This window comes from Canis lupus, chromosome 36 (genome assembly GCF_011100685.1).
Source record: "Canis lupus familiaris isolate Mischka breed German Shepherd chromosome 36, alternate assembly UU_Cfam_GSD_1.0, whole genome shotgun sequence".
Lineage (NCBI taxonomy): Eukaryota > Metazoa > Chordata > Mammalia > Carnivora > Canidae > Canis > Canis lupus.
This window is the reverse complement of record NC_049257.1, coordinates 4,750,213-4,767,709: the sequence shown is the minus strand read 5'-3', so window position 1 is coordinate 4,767,709 and position 17,497 is coordinate 4,750,213. Positions and strand designations below refer to the sequence as shown.

The window sequence follows — 17,497 nt, the reverse complement described above, 5'->3', positions numbered from 1 at the left end:
AGCACCCAGCTGCCCACATCTGGAACAGACATGCTTTAATGAGAATGGTTTGGACTGGGACACACGTTCCTGGTTAGGAGAGGTTGGGATGCAGGATTTAGGGTCAAATGGACTCCTAGAGGGCTCTTCCTAGCCCAAATAAGCTCCTGAGGGCCTATCTTTCTTGCCTTCTCGAGCCATACTTAATGTTTTGTTATTGTTCTCTGGACAGCTCCAAGGCTCAGTATTAACCCCACAAAGCAGTGAGTTCCCTGTCCCTGGGGCCCAAGCACATCATGGCGGCTATTTTATGTGGAAGCTGTATAAGGGATACATGCATTGGATAGCTGATGATGGGACAAAATTTATTTTGAGATCCCCTTCAACCCCTCTGAACTGATTCTATGGTTCATAGATGGCTTATGAGTATTCGACTCAAGGAAGAGTTAACGAAGGAGCTCAAGGATGTCTTAATTTGCAATGCTCTTTAAAAAGTAACAAAAATTACTGAACAGCTTTTAAAGGTGGTACCACTAAATTCTGGAACTGAAAAATGAACATATAATTTTTCTTATCTTCATAAATCTTGGTCTATAAATACATGCATACATGTAACACATACACAGAACTATGCTAGATTTATATTACAACTTTGTAATTTCATATTAGCTAGATAATGTTTATATACAAATCAGACTCAGGCATTCAGCATTTTGGAGCTAGAAATTCAGTTTTGAAGTCCTCTGCTCCAACTCCTTTATATATGTCAACTGAGTGAAGTGTTCACAAACTGACCACTCCCATTCCAAAGCAAAGACTACTTTTGAAGAGAATGTTTTGTAAGCAATCAGCTCTTATATCAGTATGAATTATTAGGAGAAAAAGTACAGAGTTATATAGCAATTCTTAATTTTCCCTCTCCTACAAGTATGGACAAAAATACTTAAAGCCTAAAAGCTACTGGCAGTTGTTTCAGAAAAAAAAAAAAAAAATCAGGTTCTTGCTAGCTTTTACATTAGAAGCAATAAAATCTTTTGGAGGAACAGGGCCTTTTTGAATTAATAACACTCGTATCCTCCTTTCAAGGCTAGGGCCCATATCTTAAAACATCTTGTGTTCTCAGCAACTAATACTGGACCCACACACGAATAGTGAAATATGGAGGGAAGCATCTAAATTAGCACTTACATCTAGAGTGTACGCCAGGTAAATTAGTACATAAAAGCTCTTAGTAGTGAAGCCTGGCTATACTTCAAATAAACCAGATTTATTCTCAAATGAAAAAGAAATCACCAAACTTTCATGTACTTGCTTCTTGTTTATCACTAAATCTTACGAATTCCTTGAGCTTAGCTCAGGAAAAGCACTGCAGCCATTTTACCCAAGGATGAAACCTCAAGAAACAAAAATCCCGTAAAGACATTCCTCCTGTGAGAAATTATGACAGAAGAGAAAAAGACTGCACATTTATTGTGACTAGTTAATCAAGAGAATCAAATCTGAGTAGAAGCTGTGCTTCTAACATCAGGATGTCCATGGATCTTGCAGGAAGCCCACACACATCAGCCTGCACCCTCGTTGGCTGCACAGGTATTACTGGAAGAAGGTATTTGGACAATTACGCAGAAGTTCAGAGTGACAGGAAGGAAACACCAGGCAAGGAGAGAGAGCACTCATATGCCGCATACACGCAGGTTCCTCTAAGCCTCCCTTACCACAGAGCTTAATGCTAATGTGGGGGCGTAATCACAGTGAGTGTGTTGACTTCTAGAATGGGTTTGTCTATATTCTTCCTTCTTAATTCTATCTAGCTTGTTCTAACTCTCATTAGAACATTCGTTACATACGCCAGACCTATGTAAGTGCAAGTAATTTATTTTTTGGTGTGGGACGGTTTGATGCCCTCAAAGTATTTGAGAAAGAGAAATACTAATAAATCAATATGTAATTTAGATCTGTTAAAACGTTAATATTCAAACTACACTAAGGCAGGCAGGCAGCCCACTCCAGAGTTTAGGGTTATACATGAAGTATATTCTACTTTAATTCTACTTTAATAGCATAGCAAATATAAAACACCCAGGTAACTACTATCTAGTAACTACTATCTAGTTTTGTTAAATATTAACATTTGTCTTGTTTCAGGTTTCTTTTTCTTTTTAAAGAAACAGGGCTGGAGGATACCCCTCGATCCCATTTTCTCTACCAGTGTCCCCTAGACACAACCTTGATCTAGCTTCTGTTACTCCAATGAAAAAATTTAATTTTATTGCATGTGCGTATATCGAAAACTAATGTATGGCCTCAGCCTACATATTATGGAACTTCATACCAATAGTGTCATGTTGTGCTTATCATTCTCCCACTGTTTCTAGATATTTATCTATGTTGCCATAGGTAGCTTTAATGCGCGTGGGTTTTAACCCTTGTATGTGGTTTTGCTGTGTGAATGTATTGCCGTTTATTTAACCATTTTCCTACCAGGGAATACTCACTATTTCCCCCTAATTCTCTATCATAAATAATGCTGTCAATAATTTGCTGTGCTGCAGAATTAGTCTCTCGTCTGGACCTCAAGCATCCTTGAACCATGGACAGTGCTGCAAGGTCCAGTCTCTCAAGACAAAACATCACTCACTTCCTCTTGTTCTCTCACTGCCCCCCCTGGACCACTCACTGTGCCCTCACCATGAAATGTTTCTCTCATTGTTCCCTCTTTTCAACCCTCTATCACTGATGCAGCTCAAGCTATTACCTCTAGATTACAGCCTCCCAGACACTGGTTCATCTACTTCAGATCAATCCCACACCCTGCTTTCTGCTGGAAGAATGCACTTAAAGGCCCAAACCGGTCACGCCATGCCCTATAACCACCTTCACTGTGTATGGGACACAAGTTCCTCATAAAAGTTCCCCAAATCAGACCTGCATTTCTCTTTGGCTTTGTCTTCCTTCAGCATGCCTCTTCTGCTAGAAGCTCTGACCCCATATTCCATGCTGGCTCTGAGCCTCTGCCTGTGACTGGAATTATCTCCCCAGCCAATGCTTCCCCTTCCTTTAGGGCAATTTTGGTTTCTCACTGACCAGGGAACTTCCCCACCTGTCCTCTGTGCTCCCAATGCAGCCTCCACTGAGTCCTGGTACTTGTCACATTTCACTGGCAGAGAACCACCTGTGTTCCTCCTGAGCTGAACTGCTACATGAGGGCAGGCACGGAGTTGTATTCACCTGCACATCTCCGGTACCTAGGAAGGCATCTGAGGTTCTGACGGGCATTTAAAACCTGGCTGAACTCAAGTGGAAGGTAGTCGATCCATTAAGTGTATTTTTCTTTCATAATAAAGGAGAGCTAGTTTACTGAAAACAAAGGATATTTACTATGGAATACATAATTAAAAAAAATATATTCAGTCCTGTATGCACAAGATATCTGTTAGCTGAAACTTATGCATTAATAACTGATACGAGTCAAGATGACCCTGTAGCACCGCAAGTGCTTTCTGAATCACTAGATTAAATTAGATTCAGCCTTTGTTGTAGTGACCACTGCATCACGTCTCCTACCCAGAACCTCAAACTTCTTCACACTGCCCCCGCAAAAAGACCTCATCTAGATGGGTTTCAACATTTCCTCCAGGACAAGATCACGTTGTTTACCCACCTGTAACAAGCTCCCTTACTTCTCCATCAATAGATTTTCTCAACAGTCGCAACAAGGCAGGTATTCCACCGACATTCTTCATTGCTATTTTATTTTCATCTGTAGATTTGCCAAAAACAAGGTTTCGGAGGGCACCGCAAGCATTCTTCTGAACTTCCAAAACTCTGTGGTCCAAAAGGTCAACCAGATGCTTGATTCCCCCTAACCTACATACCTAGAATGAAAAATATAAGGTACCAGGCCTGAGTGACATATGATTAATCAGTGATCAAACAGAAGCCTGTTATGGAAAGATCATGGGAAATGGACAACTCCAGATCATTTCAAAAGGTTGCTTTTTATTCTAAATAACATATCTTTTACAAACATTAAGGGCACTCTCCAAGCTGAAGCTCTTTTCCTGGGTTCATGGCATAGAAAAGGAAGGGAGAAGTAGGTGTATTAATGGCCACAGGAAGCCAGCAGAGTCCTTCTCCAACCTCCTAAACACATGGAAGGGTTATACTTCCACTTCTGAGGGCAATGGGCAAATACACAAACACAACAAAGCTGTATAAAGGATCAGAGGTAACACAGAGGAAAGGATTTCTGGCTGAAGTCACCAGGATTACAGAATTGTTTCTCTAGACTACTCTCCCTAATCTTCCATTTGTCAGTTAATCAGTATATTACATGGATATTTCTGGGCTTTATTTCCTTCACCCACCTCTGGCTCAGTAACTGGTATGTTGTTTTGTATAGTAAAAGTTGATGAAAAACAACCAAGTTCCATATGCCATTGCAGGGGGAAAATGCTAAGATGTTAAAACAAAGAACCTGTATGTCCTAGGACACTAGTCAATAACCAATGACTCATCTGAAATATTCATATAGGTTCAGTATTAGTAACTTAGGTCTGTAACTTGACCCAGTCTTGACCAGAACCTCCTCAAATATATGAGCTCACTAATTTCATACATAATTTTTATCGAATAGAATTTTGGCAAATGCTTTAAAAAGTGCAGGTTAAATTGAGTTTTGCTTCATGTTTTGTAAATCAGCTAACAGTGGACACATGATCTGAAAATGCTAACAGCGCTCCAAGAAGGATACTTATCCTGGTTTCTCCTGAGAAATACTGCAAGGCATGGTTAGGAAGTAGAGGGGTATCTGATTATCTAAATATCCCTTTGAAAGGGCCTCCGGATGGCATTTGGTAATTTCTTAAGCATGCAAGCACGTGACTGCTCAACAGAAAGGTGCTGCCTCCTGGGGCCTGCCAGGTGCTGGGGGCTGTACCTCCATTTTCACTTTGTTGTCGCCAAAGCACAGGTGCTGCAGGTAGGCGGCTGCGTTCGCCTGGACTGATGGGAACTGGTGCTGCAGCATGTGGATGACTTCAGGCAGCTCGGGATCACGCCAGGCAAACTCCCTGGGGGAGAAAAATGCTGTTTCAGAGAGGGAAGGACCAGGTTTTAACAATGCACTGAGGGAAGTGTTTGTCAGAAGAAAAAAAGCTTGGCCGGGACCAGAATTGGAAGTTATAGGACTCCTAAAATAGATAAATATAAGTAACCTTTCCCCGTGATCAACACATGCAGAGGCCTGGATGCTTTAGATTTTAAAGAAATCACAATAAACAGATGCGCAGGAAGAGACTCGAGAGAACAAAGGAAGTTGTGAAAAACGTCTCCATTCTCATTTTCCTCTTCGATTCTAATTTTATGCCTTTCTGCCTCTGTCAGAAATCTGCAGGTGCAAGGCTCAGGTAAACAAGTACACTTTAGTCAGGTGAGAAGAGAGAAAGGGACGCTGGTGGGAATACGCAGATCTGATGTCAGCCTGGAAACTGCAAATAATGTGGGACCAAAGATTTTTAAGAAACTTAATTTTTATGGTTGTTCTTGATTATAAGATAGAAGCATAGCAAATTACTTAAAAAATATTTAATCAATAACCCTATACCCAGAGAAAACCACTGCTGACATTTCCTGCTGGTCTTTTTTTCCTATTAGGTGTGCAAATGTGCACATGTGCATAAAGAACTTCTTTTTCAAAGAACTGGATCATATTAAATACCACTTCATATTTTATGAGTCTTATTCTGTGCCAGGCAGTATTCTGGGCATTTTATGTATTTAATTCACTTCTTTTTTTTTTCTTAAGATTTTATTTATTTATTCATGAGAGACACAGAGACAGCGAGAGGCAGAGACACAGGCAGAGGGAAAAGCAAGCTCCCTGCAGGGAGCCCGATGCAGTACTCAATCCTGGGACTCCAGAATCACGCCCTGGGCCAAACACAGCCGCTAAAGTGCTGAGCCACCCAGGGATCCCCTAATTCACTTATTCTTAATGCAACCACATAGAAATGGAGATTGAGACAAGAGGGAATAAGCAACTTGCCTAAAGTCATTCAACTAGCATGAGCAGTCTGCTTTCAGAGTTTGTACCATCAACCCCTATGCTACCCCAACTTCTTGTATAATGAATGTACAATCCTACTAAGCATGTACACCTTTACACTGTGCCTTTTTAGATAATATCACGTTGTTAGAATTTTCTGATGTCAACTGATTGGCTCACTGGGATCCTTGTTAAATATGAACATATGCTTACATTACATATAAGAAGACCAATTTCTTAGAAATGGTTCACAAGACAATCAATTTGCAGACTTTGATTACAGAATAAACTGTTATAAAAAATGAATTGATACTGAATAAACCTTAAGAAAAACTCTTTAAATTAGCAAGGCAGTGATACTTCTATTGCCTAGTTTATAAAGGCCTAGAGTCGTTCTTGGTCTGGGAAGGCTCCATGTATTAACTTGCTTGTCACTACAAAGGGGTAATCTAAACCTGCACACACATACATATCCATTCACACGAATAGTGAATCCTTACTATGCTGCAGGTGCTGTAGCAGGTGCCAGAGAGATACAAGCATTGAATAAGACACAGTTTCATGTAAAGATTCTTGGATGCCCAACTAAAAAAGTTTAGTCTTAATATTAATAACAGGGAGTTAATATTTATTGAGTTTGTCTGCTTTAGGCACTGTGTCACAAGCTTTATATGCATTACCTCATTTACCTTGACTTGCCCCACGAGGTAGGCACTATTAAATAACATTTGATAGAGGCAATGAACTGGGATTAGTAATGAAGTGACTGGAGGTAGGTGAAACCCAGGTAGCCTGTATGCTGACCCTACACATAAGGAATCGAATGCAGAGGTTTTGATGTAGAAGAGTGAGAGAATGCAACATTTATAAAGTCACATTTAAAAAAAAGATTTTATTTATTAATGAGACACAGAGAGAGACAGAAAGAGAGAGAGGCAGAGACACAGGCTCCAGTAGGGAGCCCGACATGGGACTCGATCCCGGGTCCCCAGGACCACGCCCTGGGCCGAAGGTGGCACTAAACTGCTGGGCCACCAGGGCTGCCCTATAAAGTCACATTTATAAGATAACTCTGGTGGCCAAGTAGAGAATGTACTAGAATCAGAAAAGATTGGTGACAAGAAGACTATCCACACATTTGCTCAAAACAAAATAGAGCCATCTCTGACCTCTCTTTCCTAAATCCTTCTTATCCAACCTAAAAGCAAGCTTTGTTGACTATCTCTAAAATATTTCATATTAATCCAACCCATCCATTCTCCCCATCTTGCTTGGCACATCTAACCGCCTCCTATATGTTCTCTCTGCTTCAAATATCACTCTCTCACCTCATCCACTCTGCACAGCAGTTAGATCATTTTCGGAAAACTGAAGCCAAAGGTGAGATGGAGAATTCTGGCTTGGGGAACAAACTGGAGGAGAGTATCATTAATAGGGACGCCTGGGTGGCTCAGCAGTTGAGCGTCTGCCTTTGGCCCAGGGTGTGATCCTGGGATCCAGGATTGAGTCCCACATCGGGCTCCCTGTGTGGAGCCTGCTTCTCCCTCAGCCTGTGTCTCTGCCTCTCTCTCTTGCTGTGTCTCTCATGAATAAATAAATAAATAAATCTTTAAAAAAAATGAAGAATACCACAAATGCCAAGAGAGGCAGGCTAACACAGCAGAAACACATAACTAGATTGCCCCTGTTGAACTTGTACGACCTTTATTTATTATGTGATTTTGAAAACTACTTAATTATTTGGAATGTTATCTTTCCCACCTGTACAGTAGGAACAATAAAATGGTCATCTCTACCTTCTTAGGTTGGCTGTGATGATTAAATTGTGCCGATATTTATTAAAATAAGTTATATATTTTGAAATATGATATGAGTGTTTTAATCATCAGCCCTAAAAAAGGGGACTATTCTAAGTTGGGTCACTCTCTCTAAAACAAATAAATTCCCTTTTATGCACTGAAACTATGTTAATTATTTCTGGTCAAAATCTGTCTAAAGCCTATTATGTAAATCTATGCTGTAATTAACAGAGTGCAAGGAGTGTGACTTCATCTTTCCTAGATGACTCACAATCATTACGAATACACATTTTTCTCCTCCTTAAATGGCACAGATATGATCAAGATTTCCGGCACCATTGGGTATCATGAGGGCCCGACAACACAAAAGGTGGGCTCCAGCTGGAGATGGGCAGTTAGGTTTGGTTGGCATCAATTCCAACCCTGATTTTCTGTAGAAATTTACCCTGAAAAGACTGCTATCAATTCATGGGCTGGCTGGATGGCATCAATGCCTGCCAGGGTTTTCTTCACTAAAACCTAGGCCCAGACTTGTTTTCAGCCATGATAGAATACATTGGTACTGGACTTTGCCCTTCCATAAAACACAACTATCCAACCAGACTAAATGTATGAAGGAACTGTTTTTAGGTCCTGGACAACAGGTAACACAAGAATGTAATGCTTGAGAGACAGGAATCATCAGCCCTGTATTCCCTGGCTTTCTGCAGGGCATTTTTGGAATCATGACACACAAAGTTGAGTCCATGAAGTAGAGCAATGGACTTACTGAACTGAGGGGGAGGCACTAGAATTTGGGGATGCCAGAGTGCTTAGAATTTGTGGGGCAGGGTACTGGAGGGAGGGAACTATGCAGGAGATTGCTCACAAGTCCTTAGTTGAGGGCTGGGCTGTCCATGGCCATAATGGATGTATGGGTCTGGTGGAGCAGCTGTTTAGGACAGAGCTGAGCACGTGCTGGGTGATGCTCGACTGCCAGGCCAGTCGGAGTGCAAACTTTACTGAGCATTTCAGGATTTGGTCTCCACAATGAACTATGCGAAAGAGTAGAAGAATACACTAGGAGTAAAACAAACCTGAAACAGACCCATCCTAGAAGACCAAAACCAATCTTGATGGGATCGGAAGCATCTGTCAGTAATTTAGTTGTCTGCCACAGCTAAACTCAGAATCCTAAGAGGAGACAGCAGAATCCAGAGTTCCTACAATGTATCATCCATAATAGTTAGCAAAGGATTTAAAGCTGCTGCACATAAAAGGAAATAGAAAAATGTAACCTACAAAGACGTCAAAAACAAAACAGAAAACCCTCCAAACAACAGAACCAAACCCAGAGAAAACCCATGTTAGAATTATCAGAGGGGGACTCTAAAAGGTCATTACAGATTTGCTCAAAGAAATAAAGGAAAAGATGTACGTAGGGAATGAATAGATGAAGAATGTCTTCTGAAACATGGAAACTATAAAAAAACTTCACTAAGGTCAAGTATCTGAAATAAAATATTCACTGGATGGGCTTTCCAATGGAGACTATAGAAGAAAAGATAATAAATGCGAAGACAGATCAATAAAAAATATCCAATATGAAGAATATAGGGAAAAAAGATTTTAAAATATAAACAGAGCTTTAGTAACCTGTAGGATAATGCCAACTTATTCCAGAAGGAGAGGAGAATGAGTTTGGGGCAGAAAAAAAAAAATTAAAGCAATTATGGGTAAAAATGTCCCAGTTTTGGTAAAAATCATCAACCAACATTCAGAGAATCTCAGCTGAATTCCAAGCAGGTAAATGTAAAAAAAAAAAAAAAAAAAATCACCCCCCCCAAAAAAAAAACCCACCCTAGGCCTGTCACAGTAAAATTGCTGAAAGTCCAAGATAAAGGGAAAAACCTGAAAGGTGGCTGATCAGAAGATGTATTACGTAATAAGAATGATGATTTCTCATCAGAAACAATAGAGGTCTGAAGACAATGAATGACATCTTTTAAAGTAGGAAAGGAAAAACCCACACTTGCCAGTCCCAAATTTTATATCTAGTAAAAATATCCTTTAAAAATAAATGAAATCAGAACATTTTCAGATAACTTAAAGCTAAGAGAATTTGTTGCTGGCAGACAAGCAACACAGGAAAGGCTAAAGGAAGGGTTTAGGTGGAAGGGAAATGGGTTGAGATGGAAACTTGAATTTATGATAAGAATATACAGGAAGAGAAGATCTATACATGGTAAACATGTAGTGAATATGAAAATCATTGTTTCTTCTCTTAATTTCTTTAAAAGGTAAACTGAATATTTACATAAAAATAGTAACACTAAATTATAAGTTTTATGATGGATGAAGCTATAAAATGACAATTATGAGGTCAAAGAGATAGTAAATGGAATTATTTTGCTGAACAGGACAGTAAATAAGCCCTGTTCAAAAGGAACACCACGAATGCTAATATTCTTTATGTCACTAACACTATCATAGTAAGTACTTTGTTACTCCTTCTAGATGTGTCATGTATACTACTAATAAATTTTGCTTCCACACTAGATAACTATAAAAAAAAAATCACAGATTTCCATTTATGTAGAAAACATCAATAACTGCTAAAGTCTTAGAAGAAATTTTCCAGGCTAATTATAATGCAGCATTAATAGTAAAGAACGTGGGCTTGGAAGTGAATAAAAATATTACGTCAAGTTTGCTATTTTCAAAACTAAAAATTAAAAGCTGTCAGGAGCTTTTTATTTTGGTTTGAATATTTAAAGTTCAGATTCACCTGGATTCCAGTTTTGTCTAGAATAAATGCACTTATTATTATAAAATAATCATTTATTCATCTTACAAAATGCATTATCAGTAAAGCTTCACATAATCAAAGCTAGCCATAACAGTTTTACGCATTAGACTACAAAATTATCATACTATGAATAGCTGAAGTGTATTATCATACATGAAATCCTCATTTATGGTGAATCAACTCATTCTAGAGGTCAAAACTGAAGTCTTTAGAGACACAGATTAAGCTCAAAACTCTAATCACACTTCACTGTCTTTCTGGATAGCTATTCTTTCCTCTCCAGGTTCAGGTGAGGTATGGTCTAAATTGCCTATAATTCAAAACCCCTTTTGGGAATTTTCTGCATCCATTAGGGTGTGTATTTTGTCATTTTGAGGTTTTAAAAAATGAAATCATATAAAAGTATTTTTGACCTAATTATATTGGAGGTACTATAAAACAAATCACTTAAAAACCCTTAAAATGGCAAGAACATGGACTAGCAGAACCAAATGTATGTATGAACTATAAAGAACTGTAGGCAAGAGTGACTAGATGCAAAGGTTTCAGTGAAGCGGTGGGCTTCCCATTCAACTCAAAAGTACTTTTATTTTGCTTTAATGAGCAAAATCTCACTCATGTTTTTAATTCACGTTTCATTAGAATAGGTTGGTAGGTTGCTAAAAATGAATTGATAATTATAACAATTTTCCAGTAAAACAACAATTCGTAGGCGAAGAGTGAATGAAATCTTGCTAATATATGCCTTCATATAACACTCAAGCTGCTTAAAATTTAGAAATAATTCCACTCTTTCGGAAATTAAAATTCTTTCAGTTTCTAAATATCTTTTTTATTTCCTGAATATTTTAAATGGCTTTCATTACAGATGAGGCTATTTTTCAAAATCAATCAAGTACTAAATGACTCACACTTATCTTAATAAAACATGCTTTCTACAAGGCGAAATAAAATTAAAAGTAGGAGACATGTATTATTAGCCAAATATTTTTTGCTTATGAGATATGAGAATTTCTTGTAAACTATCTTCTCCTAAATGGCAGAAAGCTTTTCAAAGGACCTAGTTAAAAAAAGCACAACACAGCATTGACCAGTAGGATTTAAAATGTACACAACATGGATTTTTTCCAGTTTAAATCACCATACATTTTTTTCTGAGGCCCTCATCTAATGAGTCAGTCAGGATAAAGGGAAAGGGGTAAAATGATCCTTTAAAATCTTTCGTATAATTCAGACCAAGAAGGCTATCCCAGGGAGTTGTTTTGGTGAAGCAGGTCAGTGATGAACGCTGCAGATACTTACACAGACTTGTGCATTCTCTAACTTACTATTAAAGCATTGAAAGAAGGAATCTATCATGAAATGAACCTCAATGACCTACAGTGCTAAAATACAACCGGAGATACTAGAGATAAGGAGTTAACTGATACTATAATAGACTTGGCAACTTGAAAAAAAACAAACAAACAGAATAAAGGGACGGTTGATGCTCGTGATACTGTAGCATTCTGGAGACTCATAACCAGTACTTGCCTGGGGTCTTTCTGAATGCTGTCTATTGATGGGGATCTCGTGGTGCCATCATCAGCTGGCGCTGCATGCTGAAGCCTGTTATAATTGCACTCTTGCACTCGGTATTGTATTGGCCTGTAGGGCTCCGCGTAGGTAGCTGTTGTGTTCAGAGCATAATTATTTCTTTGGTATGTAAGGGTGCTTCGTTGGCTGGATGTCCTTTGCAGATTTCCAACACCTACTAGAAAGTCAACATTTAAAAAATGATTAGTATATTCTCTACAAGGTGATACTTTTCAAAGTAAAACTATTTTTAATTTTAAGGATTACAGTTTTTAACAATTACATAAATTGCTTAATGTTACCAATACTAACAATTTAGATTTTACCAATCTAGCTCATTAGTGCTAAAAAAGGCACTTAAGTTGTTTTTTTAAGACTTTATCTATTTATGAGACAGAAAGGGAGAGAGAGGCAGAGGCATAGGCAGAGGGAGAAGTAGGCTCCATGCAGGGAGCCCGATGTGGGACTTGATCCTCAGTTTCCAGGATCACGCCGTGAACCGAAGGCAGATGCTCAACCACTGAGCCACCCAGGCGTCCTGGCACTTAAGTTTTTAATATACACAAAGACTGTGTCAATTTTATTATTTGAAAAGAGCAAAAATAAAACTATAGATCTGCTTACATGATTGATCTTACTTATTAAGATTTAGTAACAAAAGTGAAAGGTAAATATAGGAAAAGGAATTAATTTGAGAAATAAATGGTAAAATGTCATAATTTCATTTTAGCAATAAAAACAATTATTCAAATCTGTAGATAATTGAGATCATCAAACTTCGAACACGTAGTGTAACAGGTTATTTTGATATGTATTTTATTTATAGACCTTTGAACTTTGGTAATATTGGAAAATTTATTTCTTAAGAAAGAAGACTGATATAGCAAATTCTTCTGTGGCTACTCCCTTAAATTTTTGCATCATGCTATGTATAAAGGTACCATATGCTGTATATAATAGTTTTTTCTTAATTATTGCAGAAGGTATCTCTCCAATGACTGCAAACATATTCTTCCCACAATTAAATGATTTTATTAACATCATTTTCTTAATCCTATGAAAGAAATTCCTTAGGAGTTCCTTTCCATTTGTTAGATAGGATGATGAATCATGAATCAGTTAATAAAGCCAATCAGATCTTAAAAAATTCCTCAATTTACAGCATGTAACACGTGCAATAGTTCTTCATTCATATTTATTAAAAATTGGTACGTTCTATTAGAAGAAAAATCCTGCAGTGGACCAAACCATCAGTTTCTGGCAAAGAATCAATTCAGATAGTCTCTTCCCTCCTAGTGTTCTGGGAGGTACGTCTGCTAGAGCTATGCCTTTGTGGGGTTACCACTGTGGGCATGTTAATAAATCTTACTATCTCTCTTTTTTTTAAAAAAGATTTTATTTATTTATTTATTTGAGAAAGAGATAAAGAGAGAGCGAGCGAGCAGGGGGAGTTAATTTCCAGTAGACTCTGCACTGAGCCCAGAGCCTGACACAGGGCTTGATCCCACAACCCTGAGATCATGACCTGAGCTGAAACCAAGAGTGGGATGCTCAACCAACTGAGCCACCCAGGCACCTCTGTATGATCTCTTTTTTTAATTTAAAAAAAAAATTTTTTTTTTATTTATTTATGATAGTCACAGAGAGAGAAAGAGAGAGAGGCAGAGACACAGGCAGAGGGAGAAGCAGGCTCCATGCACCGGGAGCCCGATGTGGGATTAGATCCCGGGTCTCCAGGATCGCGCCCTGGGCCAAAGGCAGGCGCCAAACCGCTGCGCCACCCAGGGATCCCCTGTATGATCTCTTTTTTTAAAAAAAAGGGGGCCTCTTGGGATTCCATGAGCCAGACCTGCAGTATAATCTGACGGGTCATGTGGCCATAGGCTATAGCTTCTGCTCTACCAGCCACTATGGTGTGGTATAAAAGTGACAGTGGGGATGCAAGGGTGTGATGTACTAGCTCCATATTTTTATAAATACAATTACTGTATTCTGTCCCAGACTGAGTCCATCATGAGGAATATATATTTCACATTCTACACTTAGACGTTCAGGGGAAATCTAGTATCTAAAAAGGAGTAATACGAAATGTACTTGGGCTGCACAGATGCTAAATTAAAGATAGGCAAATAACTTATCAAGGGATCTTCTCTACATACACGTTCCAGGAAACAAAAGCACAAAGGAACATCCCAACAAAGGTTTTCCTTTCTATATCCGATATATTTCAAATCCAAGGAGAGTCAGATTCGTAGCTCTACAAACTTATTTGTGAATCAACAGTATAATTACTACGTTCATTTTTTTTTTAAATTTTTATTTATTTATGATAGTCAGAGAGAGAGAGAGAGAGAGAGAGAGAGAGAGAGAGAGGCGGAGACACAGGCAGAGGGAGAAGCAGGCTCCATGCACCGGGAGCCCGAAGTGGGATTCGATCCCGGGTCTCCAGGATCGTGCCCTGGGCCAAAGGCAGGCGCTAAACCACTGTGCCACCCAGGGATCCCAATTAATATGTTCATTGATTAGATTAAACTAAGGTAAAAAATATGTCACTTATAAACAGGTACAATACGAACTTGTGCTATTGCTTATCTATTGGCTGTCACAGCTGCTCATCTGACAATCAAATGGGCACTGTGATTTCTTACTACCAGAGCATCCAATCTCAAGAAGAACTTCTGCTCTTGGGCCTGTGCATTTGGGAAACGAGCTGAATGGTGCCGAGGCCCACCTGAACCTGTGCGGTACAACGCTGTCTGTGATCCTTGGAGCTCCACAGTCCCGTGGTTTGGGCTGCGGTACACTGGGCTGTAATAGGTCCTCCCCTCATATATCGGAGTGATGTGCAGGTCGGGAGACACAGCCGAACGAAGGTCTTGCCCAAGCTGGCTGTGCTGACTAGCATAGGAACTTCGTAAGCCTAGAGGAGGGAAAATCACATCATTAAGAAATTGAGAAAATTCTGGTGAGGTTAAAAGCCTTATTAATAGGACCTTACCAATAGGACCAAATGTTAAGTCTAAACACCAAACCTACTGAGTTTTACAAGAGGATGCCAGATAAAGGTAAATTTTCTAAGAAAAAATAAGTTATTAGATGGTTTGATACTCTGAAATTCATTCCCCAACGGTAAGCTATTTTATCGCGGTGACAGAAAAGAGAATGCCCTCTTCTACTGTTACACAATTTCCCTTGTTCAAACATAAGAACACTGGTTTATACCATTCTCTTTGCTGCTCTGCAGGACTGGACTACCAGCTCTTGCAGCAGGGCCCACCATGTCCCACACCTCTTAAATCTCAACATCTAAGACAATGTCTACATAACAGTGTTTAGTAAAGGCTAATGTTTAAGAACACTTTAGAAATATGTCTTTCAACTCACTCATGATTTTTACAGGAAAACATGAAATTTTCTGTTATAAAATTAGACTATTATCAGTGGACCAATAACATTTATTATTATGAGGTATTGTTTTACTATTTGTTGGCTTTGTATTTTTCTCTGCTTTTTAAACATAGTTGTTTTGGCAGGAACCCACATACTAGATTCTGGTTTACCTTCTTTCTAGTACAAAAGAAAAGCATAAAGTTAGTACATTAATATTAAATCATTTGAAAAATTCTTTCATTCAAACTGTTAATAATGGAAGTTTACAGATTGGACTTGTGATAAAAAAAAGTACACAGTTCAAACCCAAATATTAAAGAAATTGAATTGGTAACAGTCTGTATTATGATGCTCAGAAGTTTGTGATTTATCATCATCAGTAAGTAAAATCTGTCACTTGGTAAGAACATTAAAGTTATGTTCTAAATATGAGCAAAAGAAAGCACAAACGTATCTGAAGTTAGCATTTACTTGCTTTTAAAATGACTGCAAATAATTAACACAGTAACTAATTACAAAAAGATAGGATCATTCACCTCCTATTAGCTCAGTTAATCACATGATACCTAAAGGCAAATGGGCCTGAACATGAATGATAATGTTGCTTGTGAGGAGTGGGAAGAAAGTTTAATATGCAGAATTTCCTTTTTAAAAAAAATATTTAATTTATTTATTCATGAGAGATACAGAGAGCGAGGCAGAGACACAGTCAGAGGGAGAAGCAGGCTCCCTGCAGGGAGCCCAACACAGGACTCAATCCTGGAACTCCAGGATCACTTCCTGAGCTGAAGGTAGAAGCTCATCCACTGAGCCACCCAGGCGTCCCAATACGCAGAACTTCTGGGATGAATGATTATTACCTACCCTGGACAGCAATGTGACATGGAAAGAAACTAAATGGACCAATACAGGTTTTAGCTACTGGCTCTCCACTTACAAGATCATGGGCTTAAACAATCATACAATTGGGATTATCTGGCCAAACCTCATTTCAAAACCAAGGAAACTGAGAGCCCAAAAGGAAATGTGATTTGTCTCCATCAGAGAACTACTTATTTGTAGGGCTGAGAAGGAACACACAACACTGGCTACAGCTAATCCTCAAGGTTCAAGGAGACATGGCGTGAGAGGTCTTGAACCTGGCAGAGCCCTCAAAGAGCACAGAATTAAGGGGCAAAGTTAGCCCACCAGGGGTACGTGGAAGCCAACGTAACTCTAAAGATGGTATTAGGATTGTTACTGTAAAGTTCTCATTTGGAGATTCCAACTTTTTATTCACTTGTAGATTTCTTGTTCTGGGGCAGCCCCGGTTGCTCAGCGGTTTAGCGCTGCCTTCAGCCCAGGGCCAGATCCTGGAGACCCAGGATCGAGTCCCAGGTCAGGCTCCCTGCAGGGAGCCTTCTTCTCCCTCTGCCTGTGTCTCTGCCTCTCTCTCTGTGTCTCTCATAAATAAATAAATAAAATCTTTAAAAAAATTTCTCGTTCTTAGCAGAGGAAAGCTCCATTGCTTTACGGAATCCATGAGTATTCTGAAGAAAGGTGCAGACATTGTTTTTGTTAATGGTGATATAAAGTGGGCAGTTAAATACACCTGGTCCTTGGCAATCTTTTCAATACAAGGTGCTATTTTGACACTCCATAGAGCCACAAATACTTGTGATTTGCTGTGGGATTCTGTAAATCACTCAACACTGTAGGCAAGCCAAGCCCCGGATGCTCTTGAAATTGCCTGAGCTCCCATGGCCCCACTACCCTCCCTGGTAATGTGAAATAAGAACAAAGCCTTCTGCATCATTCTCAGAATGTTACAATCTCACGGTGCAAGCATCTGGTAGATTCTTTGCTGGCAACTATGAGGTATGATATGATTTTTAAGTATTTGTAAATATTTACTATAATTTCATGGGAAAGGTAACAAAA

General features: G+C 39.0%; 1 protein-coding gene across 13 annotated transcripts in view; it reads right to left on the bottom strand.

The window, feature by feature from the left end:
- The window catches only part of PKP4 (plakophilin 4), a 232,433-nt gene that overhangs the window by 34,495 nt on the left and 180,441 nt on the right, over positions 1 to 17,497 (bottom strand). For 10 of the 13 annotated variants that reach the window (XM_038584576.1, XM_038584575.1, XM_038584581.1 and 7 more), the window contains 4 exons: positions 14,919 to 15,107; positions 12,146 to 12,365; positions 4,919 to 5,051; positions 3,641 to 3,854 (listed from right to left, as the gene is read on the bottom strand). In XM_038584576.1, coding sequence (XP_038440504.1) covers positions 3,641 to 3,854; positions 4,919 to 5,051; positions 12,146 to 12,365; positions 14,919 to 15,107 — 756 coding nt within the window. The remainder of the gene's footprint in view (positions 1 to 3,640; positions 3,855 to 4,918; positions 5,052 to 12,145; positions 12,366 to 14,918; positions 15,108 to 17,497) is intronic. The other 3 variants (XM_038584589.1, XM_038584580.1, XM_038584582.1) reach the window with 1 other exon arrangement.